Raw genomic sequence first — 15,670 nt, 5'->3', positions numbered from 1 at the left:
TGAGGAAACATTCCATAACTGCAGATAGTAGTAAATTGCCAACCTTAAAATATGGCTGTGTAGTTGAGTATGTGCCTTCAATCCATGAGGTTATGGGTTCAAACCCCCATTTCATGTTTTCTAGTGTATATTTAACAATGTCAAATTTAAGAAAATAAGTATAATGAATGTGAAGGAGTCATTGGCTCTGGCATAAGGATCTCCCCCCTAAGCAAGGGATTATAAAGTTGAACCCAGCCCTGGCTCTGGAGCAGGGTTACCTTAACACTGAGGAAAAAAGTTGACACTTAGTTTTAATAGGCGAAAAGCGCTCTTTAAGAACAAAATGTCTACGTTTTTCAGGGATTTTCCACTGTAACCTCTGTACTCTGGAGAGGAGACCCCAGGTATTCATAACCATTTTTTTGTGTGAATGCCACCACATTGCCCAGCTTGTAAACTCAGCAAAAAAAGAAACGTCCCCTTTTCATGACCCTGTCTTTCAAAGATAATTTGTAAAAATCCAAATAACTTCACAGATCTTCTTCCCTCCATCACTGCTCAGACTGTCCGCGATAGGCTGAGAGAGGCTGGACTGAGTGCTTGTAGGCCTGTTGTAATTTTCTCAATGCTGTGCGTTACAGGGTAGACATCCTCCCCACTCATGTGGTACCCTTCCTGCAGGCTCATCCTGACATAACCCTCCAGCATGACAATGCCACCAGCCATACTGCTCGTTCTGTGTGTGATTTCCTGCGAGACAGGAATGTCAGTGTTCTGCCATGGCCAGCGAAGAGCCCAGATCTCAATCCCATTGAGCATGTCTGGGACCTATTGGATCGGAGGGTGAGGGCTAGGGCCATTCCCCCCAGAAATGTCCGGGAACTTACAGGTGCCTTGGTGGAAGAGTGGGGTAACATCTCACAGCAAGAACTGGCAAATCTGGTGCTGTCCATGAGGAGGAGATGCACTGTAGTACTTAATGCAGCTGGTGGCCACACCAGATACTGACTGTTACTTTTGATTTTGACCCTCCCTTTGTTCAGGGACACATTATTCAATTTCTGTTAGTCACATGTCCGTGGAACTTGTTCAACTTATGTCTCAGTTGTTGAATCTTGTTGTGTTCATACAAATATTTACACAAGTTAAGTTTGCTGAAAATAAACGCAGTTGGCAGTGAGAGGACATTTCTTTTTTTGCTGAGTTTATATGAACCTACAACCTTGTGCTCCAGGGGGACCAGCCTTTCCACAGGGTCAGATGCCCATTCAAACTTCAAACTGTTCTCTGCATTAATTTGATATGAAGAAATGCTGAAATAGGGAAAAGAGGAGAGGGTTTGATAGAGGACTCATCTTTGTATCTGTGCCATTATAGTGTCTGTGACAGCATGAGCAGCACCACCATCTCCATTTTAAAGTAGTACATTTTCTTATTCTGCATTGGCTGATTGCTCCCTACTTATAGGAAACCCTACCCAGTAGGCTAGTTTAAAATGGTGGAAGCCCTCAATGGCAATGTCCATGTTGAAACGGGTCATATCTGTAACCCAGAGGTAATCCCTGTTGCTGCCTTAGCCAATCAGAAGGATAGTAGGGGAAGTGAAGGGAACAAATGACAATAGCCGTGGGTCAGAGACATTTGTATAGTGAGTACCGTGTGTCAAAGTAGCTTAGGGTGAGCTCAGATAGCGACCCTAGATTCCAGGAAATACTAGGGTTTCCTCTAAGTCTCGTGAAGAAACGTCATCTGGCTAATTAGAAAAGCGATCCCTCTGTTTCTCACCACTGCACTGAATACGGACCACTCTCGCCTGCATTGGGACTCCTGCTCCAGAAGCCATACACACAAACATGAAGCACAGGCCTGCAACGTAGTAAAAGTTATTACATTACAGAGCTCTGATAGTTAAGGGGTACCAGTTTTTTAAAGGTTGCAACCGTTTTGACTGTTACTGAATGTGAATGTTTTTATATGTATGGTGAATGACAGTGATATGGTTTTAAGTCTATTGTTTGACTTGGTGCCATACTGACTGGTTTATGTTTACCCGCAATTGAATATCTTATACGATTTATGAATATGTCTATTTACTGAGAGAGGTGTTGCTTTTCCATACTTAATATCATTTCTGAAATGAGACATTTTGCTGTGTGCATTTTGTTTCTGTGTGTCTGATAACGGGGAATTTGTATTTGTATTTATTATGGATCCCCATTAGCTGCTGCCAAGGCAGCATGAGAACACACCTGGGGTTGAGAATGAGAACACACCTGGGGTTGAGAATGAGAACACACCTGGGGTTGAGAATGAGAACACACCTGGGGTTGAGAATGAGAACACACCTGGGGTTGAGAATGAGAACACAACTGGGGTTGAGAATGAGAACACACCTGGGGTTGAGAATGAGAACACACCTGGGGTTGAGAATGAGAACACACCTGGGGTTGAGAATGAGAACACACCTGGGGTTGAGAATGAGAACACACCTGGGGTTGAGAATGAGAACACACCTGGGGTTGAGAATGAGAACACACCTGGGGTTGAGAATGAGAACACACCTGGGGTTGAGAATGAGAACACACCTGGGGTTGAGAATGAGAACACACCTGGGGTTGAGAATGAGAACACACCTGGGGTTGAGAATGAGAACACACCTGGGGTTGAGAATGAGAACACACCTGGGGTTGAGAATGAGAACACACCTGGGGTTGAGAATGAGAACACAACTGGGGTTGAGAATGAGAACACACCTGGGGTTGAGAATGAGAACACACCTGGGGTTGAGAATGAGAACACAACTGGGGTTGAGAATGAGAACACACCTGGGGTTGAGAATGAGAACACACCTGGGGTTGAGAATGAGAACACACCTGGGGTTGAGAATGAGAACACACCTGGGGTTGAGAATGAGAACACAACTGGGGTTGAGAATGAGAACACACCTGGGGTTGAGAATGAGAACACACCTGGGGTTGAGAATGAGAACACACCTGGGGTTGAGAATGAGAACACACCTGGGGTTGAGAATGAGAACACAACTGGGGTTGAGAATGAGAACACACCTGGGGTTGAGAATGAGAACACAACTGGGGTTGAGAATGAGAACACACCTGGGGTTGAGAATGAGAACACACCTGGGGTTGAGAATGAGAACACACCTGGGGTTGAGAATGAGAACACACCTGGGGTTGAGAATGAGAACACAACTGGGGTTGAGAATGAGAACACACCTGGGGTTGAGAATGAGAACACACCTGGGGTTGAGAATGAGAACACACCTGGGGTTGAGAATGAGAACACACCTGGGGTTGAGAATGAGAACACAACTGGGGTTGAGAATGAGAACACACCTGGGGTTGAGAATGAGAACACACCTGGGGTTATTTCATTTTAGTTAGACCCCAGACCACTATCAACCAGACTTCTCCCTGGTTAGGAAAATGGGTGTTACATATCCAAATGTAACACTACCCAGGAAAGGGCTGAAAATATCCAGTACTAATATATGTAGCCTTAGAAATAAGGTTCATGAAATCAATAACATCAGATAACATTCATATTAGCCATTTCTTAGATAATCCATTTTATGATACAACAGTAGCAATGCAAGGATATAACATCTATAGAAGAGACAGGAATGCTTATGGGGGAGGTGTTGCTATATATATATATTCAGAGCCATATCCCAGTAATGCTTAGAGAAGATCTTATGCCAAGTGTCATTGAAGTGTTGTGGTTGCAGGTTCACCTGGCACATCTAAAGCCTTTTCTTTTGGGGTTTTGCTTTAGGCCACCAAGTGCTAACAGTCAGTATCTAAATAATATGTGTGAAATGCTTGACAGTGTACAGTATGTGATGTAAACAGGTCTACTTTCTCAGGGACCTGAATATTGACTGGTTTCATCAAGCTGTCCGCTCAAGAGGAAGTTTCTCACTTTAACCAGTGCCTGTAATCTGGTTCAGGTTATTACTCAACCTACCAGGGTGTTTACAAACACTACAGGAACAAGATCGTGCACATGTATTGATCACATTTGTACTAACACTGTATCCATACCTATTGGATGCAGTGATCACAATATAGTGGCTATATCCAGGAAAGATAAAGTTCCAAAAGCTGGGCTTAAAATAGTGTACACAGATTTTGCTGTGACTCTTATATGGATGATGTTAAAATATTTGTTGGTCTGGTGTGATTAATAAGGAGCATCCAGACGCTGCACTTGATGCATTTATGAAATTGCTTCTTCCAATTATTGATAAACATGCACCTGTTAAGAAACTGACTGTTAGAACTGTTAAGGCTCCATGGATTGATAAGGAATTGAAAAACTGTATGGTTGAAAGAGATGGGGCAAAAGGAGTGGCTAATAAGTCTGGCTGCACATCTGATTGGCTGACTTACTGAAAATTAAGAAATTGTGTGACTCAACTCAACAAAAGAAGAAGAAACTGTATTATGAATCCAAGATTAATGATATAAAGAATGATGGAAAACATACGTTGGAGCACTTTAAATGAAATGATGGGCAGAAAGACAAATTCAACTCCATCTTTCATCAAATCAGATGGCTTATACATCACAAAACCATTTGATGTTGCCAATTATTTTAATGATTACTGTCACGTCCTGACCATAAAGTGCTCTTATTTTCTATGGTAGAGTAGGTCAGGGCGTGACTGGGGGGTTTATCTAGTTAATTTTTTCTATGTTGTGTTATAGTTTCTTTTTTCTATGTTGGGGGTTTTGTATGATTCCCAATTAGAGGCAGCTGGTCATCGTTGTCTATAATTGGGGATCATATTTAAGTAGTTGTTTTTCCCACCTGTGTTTGTGGGAGATTATTTTGAGTTAGTGCATGTTGCACCGCTGCTGGCACAGTTTGTTATTTTATGTATAGTTTATTGTTTGTCTGGCTAAGTTTCACATTCTAATAAAAGATGTGGAATGATCCTCACGCTGTGCCTTGGTCCGTTCCTACACACAATCTTGACAATTACTTTATTGGCAAAGTGGGCAAACTTAAGCAGGAAATGCCGACAACGAACCGTGAGCCATCGTACTAATGCATAAAAAAACAAATAAGGAAAGAAAAGCATTGCAAGTTAGAATTTTGTAAAGTTGGTGTGGGAGAGGTGGAAAAATTATTGTTATCGATCAATAATGACAAACCTCCTGGCATTGACAACTTCGACAGGAAGCTACTGAGGATGGTAGCTGACTCTATAGCCACTCCTATCTGTCATATCTTTAATCTGAGCCTAGAGGAAAGTCTTTGTCCTCAGACCAAGAGTTAAAGCGGACTTGCCTGGTTCTAAGAGCAGACCAACCCGCCTATCCTTTCTTTGGATTGGTAGATACATCTCATTATGTTGACGTCAACCACCTGTATTTAATGGAGAAAGATGCTATGCTACTAGCCTCATGCCATGAATGTGCATAGCCATCTCGAGACAACACCGATATAAAGTGTTTTTTTCTCAAAGTAGCCGGGATGTCACGTGTCTTATATCAGTACACTTGTAACCACCTAAGCATTACGAAAATGTATTTTAAATCAAATAAACCTCACATAGCAAATAAGCCATTCATTGTTTTATTGACAAAATTTGACACTTTCTCATTGACCTCTATACAAAAACTCCTTGCTTGGTGGGCTAAACAACAACAAAAAACGCCACCTGCTGGAGGGAGTCAGATTTTCCGGTAGTTGGATCTCCTCTTCCTCTTTGTCACAATGCACCTGCACCATAGAGATAGATGGAGGACTAGTGCACAAAAGCCCGTTTTAGCATGGGAAGCGCCATTGAGGACTTTCACAATTTTGAAGTAGTCAACTGGGTGGGACTTCAAATGGGTATCAAAAGACTTGAAAAAAGACGTAAATTATCCAAAGTAATGTTTTCACCTATTTTTTTTATTCTCTACACCTGATGTATTTCTTGATATATATATAAAAACAATATTAAACATAACAGGAACAAAATTAGAATCATTTCATAAATTGTTCACTGTATTTGTGAGTTGTGTGAACACTAATATTAATATTAGTTTTGAAAGACATCATAATACCTCTACAAAAGATTGATTCTTAGGCACAGTAAGGCTCAGTCATGATATTGCCCAGCAGAAACCCTCCATTTTCAACTTATTTATACAGATGTCCTTGTTTCCAATGAGCAAGAAAATGCTAGTGATCGTAGTGTATTTCCCTCAAACTACTGCTCTTTCTACTGCTAAAATATTGCTTCTGTAAAAATGTAAATGGGACACACACACACAGTTTGGGGATTTAAAATGCCATCAAGTCCCTGGAATGGATTTTGTGATTTGGTCTTGACCGTATCTTTTCTGAAGAAAAATGGGATACAGTAGTCGGTGAAGTCTACAATGCTTAAAGAGGACTAAACACCAAAGTAGTAGTACAAGGATGTGATTGCCAGATATCTAGCCATTGTAGTTGGCAGTAAATGCAAAAGGTCTACAAAATAACTAGAGACTTATTGCAAAAGTACACATGCCAAGCTAGCTAGACAAAATAGACTACATGCACTCTACAATGACCATCAGGATTACAATAACAGTCGGTTTTCGGATTGTTTCTGAGATTGTCTTCCCTAAGGTGCCATTAGCTAAGTAGTGACTCCATTCAGTCAAGTACCACTTAGAAATATTACCCTTCAAACGGCAATACTCTGACTGAGCTACATTGACCTACATACAATAGCATATATGAGCTGAACAATAAGGCTAAAACCAAACACATTGCAGGTGCCCTGGCCCACATTGCAGGTGCCCTGGCCCACATTGCAGATGCCCTGGCCCACTTAGTGCAGTATTATCCAAGCATATGCAGTTACGTGTTAATGTATTATTAATACATCTATACTAGCGGTGACAATGGTTGGCTTGCCCTCATGCTGCTCTTTGACCACGGTCAAAAGTACTGCTCTCTATGGGAATAGGGGATGTCTTCTCTAGATGCCTGCTCACAAGCGTTGAATAGCTCACAATTATATTTTGGCGTATGTGTGCCGTGCTTGTGTAAAATGTCGATATTCAAATACAGTCAAACGTTGGCCTCTTGCTTTTCTTTGGACAGGGGCAGTGGGTCTCTGATTGTCTAACTAACATATTATGATGCACAATTACAGAGCAGTTCCAATCCCATTCCTTGCCATAGTATTTCCATTTCAAACTATTGTGAACCACCAAGTAAGTACTTGTGCTACAGAGGAGGCTGGTTGGAGGAGCTATAGGAGGATGGGCTCATTGTAATGGCTGGAATGGAATAAATGGAATGGTATCAAACACACGTTTGACTCTGTTACATTCATTCCATTCCAGCAATTACAATGAGCCCATCCTCCTATAGCTCCTCCAACCAGCCTCCTCTGTAGTGCATCACAAAAGCAATGGACATCACATCAAAAACAAAGGCTTACTGTTATCCTGAAAGTTCCAAATTAGCCTGCTCCAAACACATATATTCCCTTTTACAGTTTCCTCTGTTGTTTTCAAGAGACAACCCAATCACTTGGGTCAGCACTTACAAATTAACAACATTGTTATTAAGTTCCCTGTTAAGTCATATATTACACAATGGCTTTTTCAATCCCTTTTTTTATCATTCCTACTTTACACAGCGGCTTTGGAACAATGAAAACGGATGGACCAGCACCAAACAGACAGTGAAACAGTAACACTTTGTGTGCCCTACCAACCCACTCCCTACATGATGTGGTGTGTGTTATCTGATAGCGTTAGACATACTCAGTGGTGTGCCTGAAGCATAGAGCTGTGGCCACTGGTGTGAAAACATGCCTCTGTAATTGGTCATCATTCCATACGGCTACCTTTTCTTGTCCACAAATAAAAAAGAAACAGAATAAATAAATGCAATTTTAAAAACGACAAGTGAGATTCCCTTGGCTGCTTTCTGGTCAAATAAATGGTGTATTTAAAAGCTGCTGGGCAACGATTGTTCTTTCAGTTGATTGATCTTCCACCAGTTTACCAGTCATTAAAACAAAACGCAGCTTCATTAAAGGTAGACTCACCGAAATGACGTTGCCACGAGGAGCACCGCAGATATTGTGACGAGCGAGACGCAAGACTTCGTTCTCACACAGTATATGCGCATGTGCACGGATTTGCTTCACGCTGTTCACACCACGGTAGCGGGACCAATGAAGCGGAGAAGTTTCGCCTCAACGCCCTTAGTTGTTGTGGAAATTGACCCACTATGTTTAATTTCTGCATCTACGTCATATCGCTGAGTCTACCTTTAAATGCAAAAGACCCAAATTGACTCAATATATACAAAACGAAGCACGTCTCTTTCCCCCCCTCTCTCTCCTACACATATATTCTGTCATTCTAGATGTAGACATCCCCGCAGACATCTCCACCAGCACCCATCCATGTACAGTTGTTTAAATATGCAAAATCACAAAGCATAGAAAATAAATTCAGTGTATCTTACAATCATGTGTGACATCTGCTCCCATCCAGACAACATTCAAACATAACCAGCAGACAACCACACCATCTTTTAAAGACAGGCACGTACATCTTATTTTCATTCTTTTTCAAATAAAAACGGCATAATTTATTAATTTTTTTTACCACAAAACAAAACTAAAGTACATCAAACTTGCATAGCTCTGAAGCGTACAAAAGGAAAAACGAAAACTGACTTTGGGGAGAGGAGCAGGGAGAGGGACAAGCGGCTTACATGTATAGTGATGCGGTAGCATGAAAATATGTTACATATTGAGGAGTGACTGAGAGTCTATGGGTGTATGTACATATATGAGGGACATGAGAAGGCTTGGTGAGGCTTTGACCCATCCACAGAGACAGATAGTGTTCTGAGATGAGACAGCGAGGCCCCTGGGAAGAGCCCTTGTCTTTAGGGTAAGGAAGATGGGGGTCGAGGGGTTAGAGGGGTGTTAATTACAGTGAGACCCCCAGGGTGAGAGCGGGGGAGGGGGTGGTCAGAGAGTAATCCAGGGAGAGGTGAGGGTGGCTTGGTACGACGGGGGGGGGGGCAAGGGGAGCTTCTTCTCAGTGCGAGCCCTGGGAATTCCTCACGTTGTTGATCTCCAGCTCCAGCTGCTTGATGCGGACGTCCCTCTGGTTGAGCATCTCCCGCAGACGCCGGATCTCCTCCTGCTGCTTGTGGAACTTCAGACGCAGCTGCACACCCAACACACACACACACACACATGCACAGAACACACATTGAGAAAGAATGTGGGTGAGTGCAAGACTAGGGCCAGGATATTTTCTGACCCTATATAGTCACCTACAAAACTCCTACCCATGATGGGATAGGATACAGTCAGTACAGCCTCCATACACTAAACCTTCCCCAACCCACGGTAGAATGGTATACAGCCAAGCTGGGTAACTCACATCGAAACCGCCCCATACCTCATTCTCTGTTTTGGGAGGCGAGCAGAGCGTGGGGTCCTGTCCGTTGCTGACAGACGTCTTACTCCTGCACTCCTTGCCCTCCTTGTTGCCAAGCTGGTCCTGGATGTACGCCAGCTGCAGTTGTCCTGGTCGGCTCTGGGACCTCCGAGTGCCCAGGGAGTTGCCCAGCCCCTTACTGCCCAGGCCGGAGCTCAGCTCCGGGTAGGAGTCCGGTACTCGACTCCCAGGCTTCAGGGACTGGAGCACCGGGCCTAGTGGAGGTGGAAGGTGAGAGAGCAAACATGATGTTAATGTAATGATTACCTTCTTACTGTCTCACATTTGGTTGGTTGATGATAACACAACACAATGCTATCGTTGTCGAGATTTCTTTGAAGGTCAACATATATATTTTTTACATCATTTGAATTACGAACACAATTTATAACCAAATCAAGGTTTAAAGACATGATAGAGGACGATGGAATATAAACTTTGCAGGGTCTTCTTTGCACAGGACATTGCAGGGTAGATATATATAGTGCATAATGGGCAACTTCCTGGCCCTTCACATGACAAATGAGAATGTCACATCTCGTAGAGAAGCAAATAGGATGCAGCTGAGGCTTCTAGGCAGACATGGGTTCAAACACTATTTGAAATATATCAACTGGGCTAAATTGAGTTTGCCAGGGGCAATGGAACCAATAGAATAGTATCAAAACTGCAAACCCCACTCATCTGGTACTCCAGGCAGGCTAAAGCAAAATGCTCCACATTTTTGAAAGTTTTAAATAATATTTGACCCCATGTGTGCATCTACTGTAGGTAAACAGATTTCATGGTCAGCTAAAGGGACATCTTGATCCTCCTTTGACCTTTCCACTGTAGGGGGCAGCAAATGGAATCCATGTTATCTCAAACGGAGAACTAATATCCAGCATTAGGCCCTATTAGGACCTTAGATTGAGAGACAACATTGTGACCTTGCTGTACATGAAAGAGCCTGCATGTCTGATGGCTGACCCCTTACACTGATAATCCGTATTCTGATCATATTGAAATAGACAATACACTTTTTGATACATAATGTATAAATATCCCTTGAATATACATATACTACTGATAATGTACAAATCCATTTTGAATACAGTTCTTTGTTTCCTCAGTAGAGACAGCTACTTGTGCTTTTGTATTGGAGTTTCCTCATTGCATAATTCAAGTTATCAAACTACGGAGAAACAGCATACGATAACCCTGCCCATCCCCACGACCACCCACTCTCTGTGGTCGTGACCTCTGACCTTTGTCAATGCCGCTAAGCCACTCCTCGGCTGACATGGCGGCCGCGCTCGCCGCCGTCATGGGGTAGATGTCATCCTGGTACGACTCCGACTACAGGGGATGCAAATACACACGCTCAGTATATTGACTACATTGTGTTATACACTGTGTTCTAGTGCTCAGTAGATTGTGTTATACACTGTGTTCTCGTGCTCAGTAGATTGTGACTACATTGTGTTCTAGTGCTCAGTAGATTGTGACTACACTGTGTTCTAGTGCTCAGTAGATTGTGTTATACACTGTGTTCTCGTGCTCAGTAGATTGTGACTACATTGTGTTCTAGTGCTCAGTAGATTGTGACTACATTGTGTTCTAGTGCTCAGTAGATTGTGACTACACTGTGTTCTAGTGCTCAGTAGATTGTGTTATACACTGTGTTCTCGTGCTCAGTAGATTGTGACTACATTGTGTTCTAGTGCTCAGTAGATTGTGACTACATTGTGTTCTAGTGCTCAGTCGATTGACTACATTGTGTTCTAGTGCTCAGTAGATTGTGACTATATTGTGTTCTAGTGCTCAGTAGATTGTGACTACATTGTGTTCTAGTGCTCAGTAGATTGTGGCTACATTGTGTTCTAGTGCTCAGTAGATTGTGACTATATTGTGTTCTAGTGCTCAGTAGATTGTGACTATATTGTGTTCTAGTGCTCAGTAGATTGTGACCCTAGGTGTTCTGGTCGTCTGTGTTGGTGTGTCAGGGGTTCTTACCCTACGAGGTACGATCATGGAGAGGGGTTCGATGAGGGCCTTGATCGTCACCAGTTTGTAGAACCTGAACACCTCACAGGAGCTCACGTCCAGGCCTCTCTTTGGCATGATACCTGAGGGTGGAGGGACACACACACACACAGGAAGTTAGTAGCACTGCCTGTTTCTGACACCTTGACCAAACCGGCCCCATGTGTGCGCTTGTTGAATTTGTCTCTCCCCACCAGACGTGTTCATGACAAGCAGGTTAAAATACCAAAACCAATATTCATTTGGGGACCGGTCGAAACACACATGAAACATTCATGGACATTTAGCTAGCTTGCTTTTGCTAACTAGTTTTTCCTGTGAGATAAACATTTGGGTTATTATTTTACCTGAAATGCATATGGTTCTTTTTTTTAGCTGGATATGTGTAGAATGTGGACCCATCTCTACTCCAACAATTAATTCACAAATAAAAGGGGAAACCTAGTTTGTTTTCTTTGATTAGCCCCTCCTCGTTCATCTTTCAATCCCCACGTGGGTTAGTATGCTCGTGAAAACCAATGAGTAGATGGGAGAGGCGGGACTTGTAGTGCGTCAAGCGTCTCAAATAGAACCATGTAGAGCCTGGCTTCGCAGACGCTCGTTGATGCCGCGAGCAGTTTGGATCAAATGATTGAATAACATCTATGTGTACGTTTATTTAGCAACCCGCGCACACAACGTGGCCGGTCTAGTCAGCATCAGACAAACACTCCCATCGCAATCACGCTTTCATTGTTTGATAATGTCCATGCCCGTTGAGTTTGTTGATTCTAAGTCTTGACAACAAGGGACTGCATCTTGACTTTGCGTCCTATTGAAGCACTTCAACGGTGAGTAAGTTGTTCAACTCCAGAGACAGAGGATAAGAACATTCTCTAAATTAATCAAATGTAAACTGTAACTAGTGCCTCTGTTCCACCACTATGAACCCTAGTGCTTCTGTTGTTACTGCTGATGGTAGTATTATTCATGTCGTAAGTCATTGTCATCATAACACATGACTGAAAGCCTTGGAATCACCTTTTCGGCTAGTCAAATCAACTGGGTCATTTGCACATCTGGTTTGGTTGCAGGTGCACACAGTGTGTGTGTGTGTGTGCGCGCGCACGCGTGTGCTTACCCATTCCTTTCTGAGGAGTGTGCGAGCGGTACTCTGTGAGGAAGTGCATGTAGGGCTTCTCTGAGCTGATCTCATAGTACCGGATATTACCATCCCCCTGAGAGAGACAGAGAGAGATGGAGAGAGAGACATAGAGAGAAAGAGATGGGGAGAAAGAGAGAGATGGAGGGAGGTAGAGAGAGACAGAGAGAGATGGAGAGAGAGACAGAGAGAAAGAGATGGGGAGAGAGAGAGGGAGATGGAGAGAGAGAGGGAGGGAGGTAGAGAGAGACAGAGAGAGACAGAGAGAGAGACAGAGAGAAAGAGATGGAGGGAGGTAGAGAGAGACAGAGAGAGATGGAGAGAGAGACAGAGAGAAAGAGATGGGGAGAGAGAGAGGGAGAGGGAGGTAGAGAGGGAGGTAGAGAGAGAGACAGAGAGAGAGGGAGAAAGAGAGAGACACACCAGTCAAACATGTAGGCAAACTCAAATACATTAAATAAATGTGTGTGCTCTTGTTCTTCAAGAGTCAACCATTTAAATATAGTAGAATTCATTCATTCAGAAGACCTTGATGGGAATATGTTGTGTCTCGACCAGCCATGTACCAGAGACCCACCTTCCCTGCTATGTAGAGCATGTGTGTGTCTGGGTCGTAGAAAGGAAATAGCACCCCAGACGAACCATCTAAGTCCTCCAGTAACAAAGGCACATCTAGGTCCTCCTGTAGACGCACACGCACACACACACACACACACACACACACACACACACACACACGATTACTTAATCAACTAAACGTGTTAAAACTCAAGGGAAGAACACCTTATTACTTCAATAAGAATGGAGGTTTCATTGAAGTGGAGGTAACATGAACATGTCTCCCAGCACAGAATGAAAAAGATTGACTGTTTAAAACCCCCTAATCTGTGTTGCAGTCATAATCTCCCCGCCCACTCAGAACCACACCAACATACATTGGTTGTTTTCAAATAGAATACTGGTTGTTGTGCAACAAACACACGCAGGGAGGAATCAGATGATAAATGACATAACCAAAACGGATACTATTTGTGTTTGGGGATTTTGCATGAAAGCGTCCCGCAGGATTTCTATTGTGAGATACACCCATTTGGCACCAGAGGGAGCCGTTCTTTGATCACAATAAGATGAAGTCACCACTAATTGACACTGATCTAAGGTCAGTTTTGAATTTGCCCCCCTGAATTGGGGAAGTAAGCTGTTGCTAGCACGGTTCCTCAGGGTCAGCCTCTACCAAAGTAAGATGAACTTGTTCCTACACACTGCTCTAAGGTCAGTTTTACATATCCTTAATGGTTGATATCAGCGATTGTGGGTGAGACAGCTAATCCTAACAGTGTGGTTGTGTACCTGGTCTCAGAGCGCCATCTGTCAACATGTAAACTGACCCTAGATCTGTGCCTAAGGGCAGCCTCTATCAGTAGTGTGGTTGTGTACCTGGTCCCAGAGGGCCATCTGTCAACATGTAAACTGACCCTAGATCTGTGCCTAAGGGCAGCCTCTATCAGTAGTGTGGTTGTGTACCTGGTCCCAGAGGGCCATCTGTCAACATGTAAACTGACTCTAGATCTGTGCCTAAGGGCAGCCTCTATCAGTAGTGTGGTTGTGTACCTGGTCCCAGAGGGCCATCTGTCAACATGTAAACTGACCCTAGATCTGTGCCTAAGGGCAGCCTCTATCAGTAGTGTGGTTGTGTACCTGGTCCCAGAGGGCCATCTGTCTGTGGTTCCAGCGGGAGCTGCCGGTGGACAGCAGCATCTTGAGGTTCCCCAGGAACAGCACCTTGCTGGCTTTGTGGTTCTTACAGTTGGCCTCCTGAAAAAAACAGCAGGAAACAAACAAATCAAAAAACTAAAAAGGTCTATGTTTTATTGAGTCTATATTTAACCAGATTGGTCAGAGATGAAATTATAATTTGAAGCAATGCCCCGGTCAGGAAGACACATGGGTGGATAGATAACCCTACAGAGTTGTTTTAACTAATGTATTCACATTACATCACAGTATGTGAGATGTTATGGGTATCATGCTCCTGGGGTTTCAGTAGTTTCAGAAGTAAACAGTCTATTGGCGTCTGTATAAACATGATATTTTAAACGTCAGCACATCGTGTCTGCACAAATAGGTCTTTGCAATATCACTGTGTCACTATCTGCACATTGCCACGTCAGCTGGTTTGAGGGGCGGAGGGGAGAGTGAGAACAGAGAGAACATGAGTCATGGGGTGGCTGGGTGGGTGCAGATCCCAGGGGTCTATGGGGCGGCCGATGGGGAGGTGTCAGTTTTGGCTGTGTGGTGCTGGAGAGGCGTGGAGGGGCACAGGACAAGGAGAGAAGGACAATCCTAAGCACCATGTTGATATAAATAGTAATTCAATCACTGTTACCGAGGACAATGGCATTATGACAAAAAAATGGAATACTTGCATACAACTACAGACAAACACACAAACCCAGCAGCCCCACCCGTACAGACCTGTAGCAGGTTCCCAGTGCGTGGCTCTAGAACTCTGATCTTCTTGTCCTTGCAGGACGTGGCCAGCCTGCTGCCATCTGTATTGAAGGACATGGAGAGCACCACGTCAGTGTGGTGGCTGATGGTCCGCACCGGGTTCTTTATCACCGCCTCAGGGCTGTCCAGGTTCCAGATCATCACCTGGGGAAGGACACACACACATGTTCTGAAATCAGATACTGAAAGTACAAACAGATTGACAAAGGACTTTCAATTCTGTAACTCGACAGGCGAGCAGGGTGTGTGTGTGAGGTCCCGGGTGGCGCAGCGGTCTAAGGCACTGCATCTCAGTGCTTGAGGCGTCACTACAGACCCTGGTTCGATTCCAGGTTGTATCACAACCGGCCGTGATTGGGAGTCCCATAGGGCGACGCACAATTGGACCGGGGTAGGCCGCCTTTGAAAATAAGAATTTGTTCTTAACTGACTTGCCTAGTTAAATAAAGGTCAAATGTGTATGTTTTAATTTGTTTCCACCTAGGGCTGTGGTGGTCATAAAATTTTGTCAGCCGGTGATTGTGAAGCA

The 15,670-nt window shown here is 43.7% G+C and overlaps 1 protein-coding gene across 3 annotated transcripts in view; it reads right to left on the bottom strand.

Annotated features, from left to right (window-relative positions):
- Positions 1–7,594: 7,594 nt before the first annotated feature.
- LOC115202274 (coronin-2B) overlaps positions 7,595–15,670 on the bottom strand; it is a 49,351-nt gene continuing 41,275 nt past the window's right edge. For 2 of the 3 annotated variants that reach the window (XM_029766311.1, XM_029766312.1), the window contains exons 5-12: positions 15,106–15,285; positions 14,329–14,445; positions 13,208–13,312; positions 12,610–12,706; positions 11,460–11,572; positions 10,712–10,802; positions 9,408–9,679; positions 7,595–9,188 (exon numbers count right to left, since the gene is read on the bottom strand). In XM_029766311.1, coding sequence (XP_029622171.1) covers positions 9,057–9,188; positions 9,408–9,679; positions 10,712–10,802; positions 11,460–11,572; positions 12,610–12,706; positions 13,208–13,312; positions 14,329–14,445; positions 15,106–15,285 — 1,107 coding nt within the window. In that variant the 3' untranslated portion in view covers positions 7,595–9,056. The remainder of the gene's footprint in view (positions 9,189–9,407; positions 9,680–10,711; positions 10,803–11,459; positions 11,573–12,609; positions 12,707–13,207; positions 13,313–14,328; positions 14,446–15,105; positions 15,286–15,670) is intronic. The other variant, XM_029766313.1, reaches the window with a different exon arrangement.

This window comes from Salmo trutta, chromosome 11, assembly GCF_901001165.1.
Source record: "Salmo trutta chromosome 11, fSalTru1.1, whole genome shotgun sequence".
Classification (NCBI taxonomy): domain Eukaryota; kingdom Metazoa; phylum Chordata; class Actinopteri; order Salmoniformes; family Salmonidae; genus Salmo; species Salmo trutta.
The sequence above is the reverse complement of the archived record's forward strand: the minus strand, read 5'-3'. Positions and strand labels throughout refer to the sequence as shown.